The sequence below is a fragment of the Cicer arietinum genome, chromosome 5 (genome assembly GCF_000331145.2).
Source record: "Cicer arietinum cultivar CDC Frontier isolate Library 1 chromosome 5, Cicar.CDCFrontier_v2.0, whole genome shotgun sequence".
Classification (NCBI taxonomy): domain Eukaryota; kingdom Viridiplantae; phylum Streptophyta; class Magnoliopsida; order Fabales; family Fabaceae; genus Cicer; species Cicer arietinum.
In genome coordinates this window covers 51,396,015-51,408,420 of record NC_021164.2, presented here as the reverse complement: position 1 = coordinate 51,408,420, position 12,406 = coordinate 51,396,015, and the positions used below count along the sequence as shown (strand labels likewise).

General features: G+C 34.0%; 1 protein-coding gene across 1 annotated transcript; it reads right to left on the bottom strand.

Annotated features, from left to right (window-relative positions):
* Window positions 1-2,648: 2,648 nt before the first annotated feature.
* LOC101495317 (mediator of RNA polymerase II transcription subunit 27) lies at window positions 2,649-8,330 on the bottom strand. Its single transcript, XM_004515368.4, has 8 exons — window positions 7,985-8,330; window positions 7,729-7,894; window positions 6,415-6,862; window positions 4,159-4,218; window positions 4,005-4,073; window positions 3,850-3,893; window positions 3,574-3,769; window positions 2,649-3,279 (listed from the first exon to the last, which is right to left on the bottom strand). Exons 1-7 carry the CDS (start codon window positions 8,265-8,267, stop codon window positions 3,595-3,597), a joined length of 1,245 nt encoding a protein of 414 aa, XP_004515425.1. The 5' UTR covers window positions 8,268-8,330; the 3' UTR covers window positions 2,649-3,279; window positions 3,574-3,594.
* Between the last annotated feature and the right edge of the window lie 4,076 nt (window positions 8,331-12,406).

Sequence of the window (12,406 nt, the reverse complement as noted above, 5' to 3'; positions counted from 1 at the left end):
ACCCAACTCGGGCTATATCCAGTCCTCACAATTGTGAGATTTTCCACTAAGTGTTCAAACGGGGAACGTTCTTGATTTTCCAACGTTCTTGGTTTTACACAGTTTGGTCAGATCAACCTTGATCTGTTACCGCAATTCTTTTCCATCCAGAAAGGGATTCAATCAAGTCACCTATCAATCTTTAGAGAGGATTTTACAATTCACCTTTTAATCATCAAAGAATTTCTACAAACTACTCAAACTATAAACAACATTTATAGTCTTGAGTTTATACAATAATGATTTAAAGTGTTTGGCAGAATCTAAGTATGCTTAACTCATGTTTGAGAATAGATTTTTGACAAAAGAATTCAGTAGAATGATTCTGATATTTGAGGAAGAAAACATAACCGAATTTTTTGCTTGTGATTGAGAACCTTTCAAGCATGTAAGGGTATGTAAGTGATGGATGTTTTTAGCACTTGAAGCTCTTCTTTTTCCTTGAGCTTGAGATTCCTTTTATAGGCTTCAAGAAGGTTGACGACAGCTAATTTGACAGTTGAAAAAGTGTCCAGCTGTAATGTATCATATTTGACTAAATACCAGACTTTTTGAACCATGAATGTTATTGACTTAACAGCCTGCATTTTTGCTTATGTGATAATAATGTTTGATATGTAGCTTCTTATTCTTGACTGTGATTTATGATCCTTTATGTTCATAGACATCTCATAGATGTGCTTAATGTATTCAGATCAAGACAATGTCTTTGATTCGTGCAAACCAGTTGGAGAATGATGTCTACATGCTGGAGATTGATAGTTAACATGTTGGATAATGATGTCAACATTCTAGAGACTCATATGCAAATGTTCAATTTACACAATGACTTCTTAGACGACCAGAGGTGTCAGAGAAGATCATAAACTTACTAATGCCCATGGCATAAGGTTGCCAACCTTTTTCTTCAATTAGATTCAATTGATCGAAATGGTCATTTGACGCTTTCGGTTGGACAATTCCTATGACGTATATGCCTCACATCGAGAACAACCAGAGCGTTGTAAGGGTGTTCAGGGCATTGGTGAGGTATGGATATTGTCAACATATATTTGACACTTATGACATTTCTTGACATAATTAAAGCAATCTTTTTCTAGGGTGAGCCAATAATATTCGGCCCGAATAATCTTTCTACACATGGCGGGTGTGTCTGTTCATATGGATCCCATAAGAACCATCGTGGATATCTTGTAGAATTTCTTTCATCTCATTGACATCGACACATATGAGGAATACCATATCATGATTCCTTTTGTTGCTGACTAAATCTAACACAAATGTAAGTGCACTTGTTTTCTATGTCTAAACTAGTAAGTGTCTATTAGATAGAATAGTCTCATAACTTAAGTACTATGTTCAGTTCTATTATTTCCTCGATGTGAAATTCATAACACTCAACTAGGTTACTATTACTTATATTAGGTTTAGAGTTTAGGGAGAATATTGAAGTTAGAAATTTAACTTATAGTAACAAGTTATTTCACATGTCGTGATGAAATCTTCCCTTACTTCCTTATCTTTATGGTTATAGGTAGAGCCGTCAAAAAAGCCCCCAACTACAATGCCCCTTGCTTTTTTTTGTTTTATTATTAGGCCCCTATCAAAATAATCTTTTAAGGGCCCCTTAATTTCGGCTCATTATTTCATGGAGCCTAAGGGAAGGGGCTCTAGGGGCCCATAGGCCCCCAATATTTTGTTAATTTTAAGATTTTTTTCTTGAAAAAAAAATTTATTAAAAGAAAATGAAAATTTTTTATCGAAAAAAAATCGAACATTTTTTATTCAAAAAAAGTCGGACATTTTTTATCGAAAAAAAAATCAAAAATTTATCGGAAAATTTTATAGAAAAAAATAAAAAAAAAATTATCGGTGAAAAAATTGAAAAACTTTATTTCTCAAAAAAGAAAATCGATTCTTTTTTTAAAAAAGTGGGCCTATAGGCCTCCTAAGCCCACAAATTTTTAGGGGCTTTTAATTTAGGGGGCCTTGTTTTTGAGAACCTTTTAAATTATTAATTTTTTTGGCCCCTTCAAAATATGGACTGGGGCCAATAATTAGGGAGCTTGTCAAATTGACAGCTCTAGTTATAGGTATTGCTTAAATTAATATTGCTATGTGCAGAACAAAAATTAAACTTTCAAAAGATTAAATATACAACTTACAATGCAATATTTCTATATTTGAATTTATTTATATTTACAGTTGTGGATCTTTTATTTGAATTCTTAATATGCTATTGATTGTTGTAGGTTCGTTGTTCCATGTGCCTAGGTGGCATTTAGTATGAAGTACAAAATTCTCCCACCATGGTCAAATTGCTTTATTAACCATTGTTTAATATTTATATAATATTGAATGGGTGATATTAAAAATGGTACCTTATGTGTGGTTTTGTTGGCACAGTTTGATTATTTACCAAAACTCGAATGGAGGACATGGTGAAGTTACGATATTGCAAAATCATTATTGTGGTTCACATAGGATCTTGGACAAAGCTCGAATGAAGCCTTCTTGATTGTATTTTTTTTTTACAAAAAAAAAATACAGGGCCCACTAACACAGTAAGATAGGTGAGCTAATTTAATAGGGAAGGTGCAAAAGTAAAATATAGTATTTGTAATATTTTATATATTTTGTAACTGTACATAAACCGGTACAAGTGTCAAATGTCAGTAAAAAGGCAACTTGACCATGGTGGGAGAATTTTATACTTGCCCAAGTTAAATGCCAATGAAACTTCAAATAACAAAACTTTGCATTCCCGAAGAAAGATTTTAAGTCGGGTAAAATAGAAAGTTAATTGGCACTCACCCTCCAACACAATACTACTTACATTCACAGGACCAAGACAACAGCTTTCGATACCATCGCAACACCTGCATCCACCGCACCTTTTAACATGTGCCTCAATCTCAGATGAGTTTGGCCCTCTTGAACTATTTTCTAGTATTATACATGGACAGAAAAACTAGTAGATACAGAGAAGATAGAGATGTGAGGTAGCGTCATTCTTAAGTTTCACATACTGACTGATCCTTTAAAAATTACAATCAGCCGGCATTTCATTCTAGCAAAAACATAAAGGTCGTAATGTTTCCACCTTGAACTTATATGGTTGTCTTGCGGCAGGCAATGATCAATGTCAGGGTGACGATAACTTCCCAGCATCCAAAAATCAATCTTTCAATGAACAAGATATGACACCATGTGCGCATACGTTTCCTGAAGATTTTTAAACTAAAAAATAACAAACATAAAACAACTATAAGATAAATTATTCCACTAACCCTTGCCTCCTAATGAAGGGGGACTATTACCGAAGCACTGACACTAACTCATAGACACCGATAATAATTTGAGAAAATGGAAGTGATTAAATGCATATCAGTGTCGTACAGGTGACAGACATTGAATGTGTGCATTCAGACATGCCTTCAACCTGAAGTGGGGTTGGTGCTACATAATTAATGAAAAATGAAATGGAGACTCTTGCTCCTAGAAATTCTGCATCAATTATGGCGCTCAGCTTACCAAAATTAATGGTGGGTGTAATCATACTTCCCCGGAAAGGCAGCCAATATGATAAGCCATAGTAGTATCTGAGTTCTGGTTCTTTGAAGATATGATTGACAAAATTTTTGAAAAGGAAAACTTCCAGTAGGGCCGGTGGACTGGGGGTAACAATAAATTTGACTGTTTATCCATGGCAAGAAGCTTTGAACATTTGCTGTAAACCAAAAAAAACTGAGATTAGTAACTCCACCACATGATATGGAAATCTATTGATCTGCAAACTGCAAGTTGAACCTGCATGATCTTGAAAATAGAGACTGGTAGCTGCAAATCCAATGCTAAGCAAAAAAAAGAAAACATAAAGCTAAGAAACCTTGGGTATGTCAAAAATGAATAGCTTCAAACCAAAATAAGTATCATGCTACGCAAAAGCGAGATAATTTCAGTACCAAAAGACAATACAGAGATGTTTCAGCTTGGTTGGCAAGAAAATACTGCAGAGCTATCGCTGCATATTCCTGCGTCGAAGATTAAAAAGCTATAATCAGAACACTTCACTGAAAGGATCATAGGCAATAAAAAGTTAGCAACAGAGACCATTACCGTAATATGTCTATACACATGATGAACTGAAAACCCCCTTGCATGCACATAGCTTCCGCTCTGTTAAAGTAATTCAGTTAAATATAATGAGCCAGACCAGAGGTACTACGAAACTATTATAGTGTGGACTAGATAGATGTAAAATTCAAGCAAGTTTACTATGAAATAAGAAATGAACATTTTTTTGTTATTTAAAAGAAGTTACAGTGGAGATAAAATAAGTCATAAACAACTAAGAGATAAGATATGCTCCAAAACAAGGAGAAAGCAAAATGAAAGAATGAAAAAAAAAAATATGGAACACTGTCTAGTCTCTGCAAATCAGAAATGCAAACTCTCTTCATACAGCCATTAGTAGAGAACCATACAATTATGAAAATCACAAGATTCACAACCCTATCCAACATAAGGCTACCGAGAAATGGCCTCCTTGATAATGTAAACAGTCCACTCCAAGTAAAAAACATTCCACTCCAAGTAAAAAAGAACTGAAGACTGGATAACATCCAAAAAATAATAATACCATTGCCTTGTTCTACCCAAACCTTAAAAACAAACTAAGAAATAATGCTTCAAAGTGCTTGAGTAAAACTTAATGCCCATCGCTACCAAACACCTTTTTCAAAACATCAAAATGAGCTGGTCATGTTTCCAAACTTGAGCTGCACAAAACACAAATAACAACAATACATCCAAGCCTATACTTATACATTCAAGCAACATGTTAGGATGTACATGAAAATTTATATAATCCTATTGAGCAATAATGGCCATTGTCTCAAAACAAAGGACTTTTTTATCTCATAGGCAGCTTCACATTTCCATAAAACATCCACAACCAGCGCCGCCACCAAACATTTTTCCCACTAGGTGGAGTCGGCTACGTAAATAAAACAACACCATAACGTACTATAATAAAACCTGTCTAATGTGAAACTACAAACACAAAATTCTTGACAGTTTGATCCATAATTTTCCTTGACCTCCTTTAACTAGTGCTTCTATCGGTCTTCTCTACACATTCCGAAACCACCAAAATCAAGAGTACTCTACCATATTTTCCATAATAGGTGCTACCCCAGCTTTACCTTTACAGTATACTTCCATTTCAAATCTTATCTTCTGTTATGTCTGCTCATCCATTGAGCTTTCTTTATTGTCAACTCATTGCCACCCAACAGTTCTCCCCACATAATAGTGTTAGGATTTGTAGGTTCTGTGGTAAAAATTTCCTTTAGTTAAGCAGTACTTTTCTATCACAAATTACACTTGAAGTATTCCACTATTTCATCAGCACCACTCAATCCAATGTTTTCCATCTCCTTCTATTTCTTCATATTTTGTTTAATGGATCCAAGGAACTTAAACCATGAGACTTAAGGTATGGGCACTATTTACAATTTGAAAAAATGAAAGCAGTAAAACACCAACAGCTTCATAATTATAATAAGACGTGAATCTTACAACTTACAAGTAGACTATCCAAACAAAACAAATACATCCTGCGACGCTAAACAAATAAAGAAAATCTCAGATAATGTAAACAAGAAAATACAGTGACGACGGTCAATAAGCATGGCCCTTATTACCCTAAACCAAGTTAATTATTGTGAAAATAATTCAAGAAATGAACAGAAAAAGTGGTCCAAGAAGCTGCTCTCATCTTGTAGACAAGCAAGTTTGCAGTGCAAAACATAATTAAGTTTAATGTCTGCTGAATTTGATATGGGCTCTAAATTAGCTTAATTTACAAAAGCTAATCCATATTTGTACAAAGTAGGGCTTCACGAGAGGGGAAAGTGAAAGTAGTCTTAACTGCAACGTACCGCGACGCAAAAAAGAAGAGATGTGAAGCCCTAGATAAAAAATATTCAGAATAGATAGGAGTTACAACTTTCGACCAATACTGCATTTAAGAGAGGGAGTTACAGGGCGTGCATAACAGTTAAGCAGACTTTGGGGAGAGGAGTGGGAGAAAAATAGGAGGGCAGGCTGGAAAAGGTTTAAACTTGGGAGATTATGGACCAAATTGGCAATCTTGTAGTTAATACAATTGCATATTAACTCACCTATTTTGTGTGAGAAACTGTCTGGTACCTAATATGCAAGAAGCATTACCAAACTGATGCTGAGTCAATATTTATAATATCCATACCATAGTGTGCCATTTTACAATAATCAAATAGTTCACACACTATAATGAATATCAGGAAAGAGAAAAAATTACAAATATCATAGTAATATTAGCATATATACCTCGTCTGGAGAAAAGAAAGCTACAGCATCAGGATCAGTGGAACCAGCAGGATGCAAGGATATAACAGCTCTGAAGATAGACGGGAACAACAATTCTATTACTGCAACTTTCTCCGGAACAACCATTCCCATTGATCCTAGCCTTAGCTTATTAGAACCATGATAGTGATGTTCCAGAGAACTCTCATTTGTTGAAGAAGCGAGTGTGGAAGCTCTTTTTAACCAGTCCAAACGTTCAAAAGTCGAAATTTTCACATTTGGCACTTCCTTTTCCAAGGACTTCAGAACATCTGGTAGCGGCCTAAAAAAGCTAACCTCTTCCTTAGGTTCCATTGCAACTTCTTCCGACCCACAGTGTTTCTTTGAAGCTGATTCATTAGTTTCAAGTCCATCATCAAGATGGGGGAAAAATCGTCTTTTCTGATCAGTAAAAGCTTTGAGAGCTAACCTGAAATCATTCAGAAGCCTGGGTGAGCAGCTAATGTAACACGGGACAGCAGCATTGACACGTCAGTATGAGCATGATAAATCAAATCCATGTAAAAAATACAAAAAGAAGGAAGCTGATATTGGAGGTAGAACGTCATGAACATGAGCTGAAGTGAGCAAAACCTGCAATTTTACCACTTGACAAAAATAACCATAGCCATGCATCTAGAGTCTAGCTGTCTACTACGATAAACTAGCATACTTGTACTAATTATATTTCTACACAACTCAGGAAGGAATGAGGCAGTTAACTCGCACAGCCTAACTTGGCTAAAGCTCATATCATGTATTATTTACTATTTACTACTGCTTGCTATGAATTCAGGAGGTAATAGTAAAATTTGGAGAACTAAGATATCCTCTTACGTGTGCACGTAAAATTTCAGAAAGAAAAATATGCTTGTCTAATGAAGAACACAGTATTCCGTCATTCACTTCACTGTCTTTCTTATATTAATAAAATGAAAACAAAAATAAAAGATGGTCGATTCCAGTGTTCTTCATTCAATCCGAATTCCTTCCCACAACATTCGTCAATAAGCACTTGTGAGTCTATTGGATTGACTTATTTGAACTTATTTACTGGCATAAATATTTGTGAGTCTGTTTAGGAGAGCTAATTTTCTTAAGCTATCAAGGATAGCTTAATAAGACAACTTATAGCTCATATAAGACAGTTTGACTTTAGTTTATCTTGTGTTACAAAAATAGCTTATACATAAGCCCTTATGCTATAAATTCCTAAATTAGGAATTTATCCAAACAGGGCCAAAATGAAGAAACTAAAAAAGGGAAAAGAGTAAGCTGACACAGAACAAAACGAACCTAGTCCTGTCAACAGCAGAAGCACCAGCTTGACCAGCGAGTTGTCGTTTCCAAGCATAAGCTACGACGGCACCGTCTGGACAAACCAACGGCATATGCAAGCCCCAAAAGTCCTTCCGCGACCGAACTGATTCACTGAGAACTCCAGCTTCTTCGAGTTCCTTACCTAACAAACCGAAAACAACAGATTACAAACTAAAACCCTAATCGCGGAACCGAAGATAGATCAAAACGTAAGGGAACTGCAATGTTATACCGAGAGATCGAAGATCTTGAAAATGCTTGCGCATACATGTATCTTCTTGGATGAAAACCTGAAGAGGCTTGTTGCGTTGGTGGGGAGGTCCGGAGGCGGCGACGAATAGAGATTCGAGGAGGCGATCGGCGCCAATTCTGATATCGGCGATTATTCGTTCGGCTTGTCCGAGTTTGTCCATAGCTAAAGCAACTTGCTTCGGCGGTGCCTCGGCGGAGGATGAAGAGGGAGGAGGAGTGGGGGTTGAGAATGTTGCCGCCGTGGAGTGCTGACTTTGTTGCATTTGCACTGTTATTGCAGCAGATTGGGATGCCAACAAAGCGCAGTGACTTCTGTCAAAAAAAAAAAAAACAAAACTAGTTTGGTATTTTGTTACAGCTAGGATTGGGCCTTATTTCAACACTAAAGGCCCATGAAATCATACAAACTATATAAAGGAAAAAATTAACCTATACCCCACTATTATACTAATACACCCACAAATCTTAATAGTGTCTACTTTATCCTTTTTCACTTTTCACAAAGTTTTTTTTATACTGTTCCAAGATTTACAGTACACAAGTTTTTTTGGAAGTTTATAGAAAACTTAAATTATGTTTCTCGATACATATAGTCACCTTATTGTTTCTTGTTGTAACAGTTGTCATCTAATAGATAATCATAAAGCACGACGAGTGCAGTAGGACCTAGTGCATACCTACAAATACCTTCTAAATCTTTGAATAGTGAAAGGTATTTCACATCAACTAATGTATGACTCTTATCTTCGAAAATTATAATTCTTACTAAATTCAACATATACGTTATGTCAGTACAATCAAATATCTTCTTAACATATTGTCTTATGAATATATCCTTCAACCAATTCAGGTTGTAGTGTGCACCATTTGTGATGTGGATTTGATTGCTTCTACATAATATTGAAGATATAACCAAGCGATTTCTTGAAATAAAGTGGTAAAATAAAAGGGAAAATAAACAAATAAACATGGGTTAGATGGAGAAGATGAAAAAGGCGCCACAATCAATGATGATTGATAAGCCAATGTGGAATCACCACAATGATAAGGAATCCATTGATAAGATTCAAGCAAGTTCTATTCCAAGAACTCAAAAGGAGACACATCTCACTCACAATTCTATTAGAGAAATTCTAATTCATTTCAAAGTTATCCAAAATAAGACTATTACAAGGTATTTAAAGAAGGGTTTACCTTATTCCTAAAATGGGCCAAAAGCTAATTCTCTATAATCATATTGGGCTTACACCACTTAACTAAAATTATTACAATTTAAATTAAATCTAAATAAAACTAAAAACTATTATAAAGTCTTGACTTGAAATATTCTAAGTTTTTCCTTCTAATTAGCTCATTTTAGGTCCTCATCATTCCCTCATTCTTAGAAGAAATTCGACCTCGAAATTAGCTCAATCATAACCTACAAGAAGAAAAACACAAGTCAAAGACATGGAGAACAATGTTAACTCTACCATCAAGATCAAATGGAAATTGTGAAAAACCACTAAATGTGTCAAGTAGGTGAAGCACAACTCCACGTTTGGCATTCAACATATTTATTTCCAATATAAGGAGTTTTCAAGATAGAGATAAAATAATACCTCTTGAATTTGACATTAAGTACCAATGTTACCTTCCTTGGATTGGAGTTGGAGACGAACAAGAAGTTACTTTGTATTTCCAAAGGCTTCAACGCAAATTGAGCCTTATGGACATTCCTTTTATCATAAACAAATGAATGTTCTTTTTGAAATAAGACAATTCTCTCAAACAAATTAGGAGTACCAATGGAAGTTTAAATTATATGTCAATAAAAGAAAGAGTATGGAGAGGTGTAGTAGTGCAACTATCAACTAATTCCACATGCAAACATCTACTCTTCATAGAAAATCTCAAGATATTAACTTTATTTTTAACACAAGAGTAAGTATTTAAGTTAGCAAACAAATGTTTCTTAAGAATCCCAACATATTCTTCAAAAAATTTGTCATGAACCAAAGTTACTTTAGAAAAGCACAACAACACATTTATCAAGAAAATCATTCAAGTCTTAGCTCATAATTCTCAAATCAAGTTTAGAAGAATAATATGGATTAAACACTTGATGCATCATGGTTTCAACTTTCAAATGAGGCTTATGGAAATAACACAAGTTAGACATTTCAACATGAATATTTGCAAACCTATCAAGCATAAGAGGAAGAAATTTGTCAAACAATTCAAGAGAAACATGAATTAAAGTAGTAGAAGAATTAAAGTTGCTAGGATTCAAACCAAAAAATTTATTGCAAGGATCCTTTTGAGAAACATTTGGCCAATCACCTTTAACTTCAATGGATTGTGGGCATTCCTCTTTTGGAGACCTATTTTCAAGCTTTTGAACATAAGAATCAACAAAGTTAGGAAAGTAGTTAGACTCAATTTCTTGTTCTTTGTCTATCAAATTTTGTTCCACTTCACCTTTCTTTTCTTTAATTTCCACTTCTCTCAAGGCTAACTTATTTTTTTCCTCTTTCTATTTCTTTTCTTTGATTTTCTCTTTTTCTCTCAAGGCTAGTTTCTCTACTTTTCTTGCCTCTTTTGTATATCCATTTTCATAGATATATTTCACATACTCTGGATTCAATACAAAATCTCGAATATATTCTTCATATGATATACTTTCCTTTTTTTTTTTTTCTTGTTCCTCTTTTTTATATTATTTGTGTCTTTTATCTTTTGCATACCTCATATCATCTCTCTCAAAATCTCTTTGCCTCATTGCTTTTTCCCTATCTCTCTTCTCATATTTCATTTCATCATCACCATAATCTTTATATCTTCTTTCTTTTTCTTTATCTCTTATTTCATACCTCATTTTCTCCTCATCATAATTTATATATCTTCTTTCTTTCTCAATTTCAAACCTATTTTTATTTTCAGAAGATCTTCCATGGCGAGATCTCCTATCTCTTTGATTCACAAACTCTTCCCTCAAGGCGTTCATTTGAGTATTCAATATTTGTAAAGTGACCCATAAGATAAGTAATTATAGGATAAATGAGGTTTGGTTCATCTTCACTCATGATGTTAAAAACAACAAATCAACAAGTATCACAATAATCAAGCAAATAACAAGAACAAGAAAATAAAAATAATGTCATCACCACTCACTAAGCGTTTACACTCAATAAATGTATCACTCGTGTATATCCCTTAATGATGACCTTTTTTTTCAATGATGTGCACTCTCGCCTTTTTCCATTCAAACTCCTCTTTCAAGTTCTTAAAAAGAACTCAAAATAAGAATTCAAATCAAATAATCGAAACACAATGTAACAAGTCCACAAAAGCTACCAACACAAGAGTTTCAAGAAGGAAAACTCTAAGACATCAAGAAACAAGAAAGAAAAAACTAGGTAAACGAAGACACACTCAAGTAGATTATCAAAGAAACAAGAAAGATTAGAATTAAATGACCAAGTGATCCAAATATGTGGGCGGTAAGATACTAAAATCAAACTTAAAATGCCTAAAAGAGGTAAGAAGAATGCAAAAGATGTTTGATGTTTCATTAAGAACAATTTTGGAACATTTTATTTTATTTTTTTCAAAATGCCTTTTTTTCAAAAGTGCTTTTGTACATAATCACTTTTTCATAGCACTTATATTTTCAGATTTTTCTCTGCATATTTGAATTCCTCACATTTTTCTAATCAATTTATGCTTTTGAAATTCCAAAATCGAACATGTATGGAAGAAATAACTTGCAAGAAACGTTTTAGATCAAACAATTGCAAGTGAAGAACATGATGCAGCTGAAACCCATTTTTTTTCTGCGTTTTTTTTCTTCTTTTTCCGCAACTTCAGATTTCGAATTTCACACAAAGTGAAGCAAAAAAAATCATCAAACTAAACCATCCAACACATGTTATAACATTTATAATCAACTACCAACTCAAAATTACACAAAAACAGAGATCAAATTTCAAGAAATTAATCTAAAATTTCAAGAAATTAATCTAAAATTTCAAGAAATTAATCTAAAATTTCAAAATTTCCAAGAACATCAATAACTTAAAAACAAAAATTAAGAACAAATGTTACCACTTGGTGAAAAGCTCTGAATACCAAATGATATGGATTTGATTGTGTCTACATGAGATTGAAGATCTAACCAAGCGATTTCTTGAGATAAAGTGGTAAAATAAAAGGGAAAAGAAACAAACAAATATGGGTTAGATGAAGAAGGCGCAAGAATCAAGGATGATTGATATGCCAATGTGGAATCGCCACAATGGTAAGGAATCCATTGATAACATTCAAACAAGTTCTAATCCAAGAACTCAAAGAGGAGACACATCTCACTCACAATTCTCATTAGAGAAATTCTAATCCATTTCAAAGTTATCCAAAATAACAC

Bases quoted from the DNA above. Each gene is read 5' to 3' on its own strand.
- LOC101495317 (XM_004515368.4), bottom strand. From the start codon at position 8,267: ATGCAACAAAGTCAGCACTCCACGGCGGCAACATTCTCAACCCCCACT. The intron at 4,219-6,414 runs GTATATATGCTA...TTACTTTAACAG, and splicing joins CTTTCTTTTCTCCAGACGAG to AGCGGAAGCTATGTGCATGC. The intron at 4,074-4,158 runs GTAATGGTCTCT...TCTTCGACGCAG, and splicing joins ATGTGTATAGACATATTACG to GAATATGCAGCGATAGCTCT.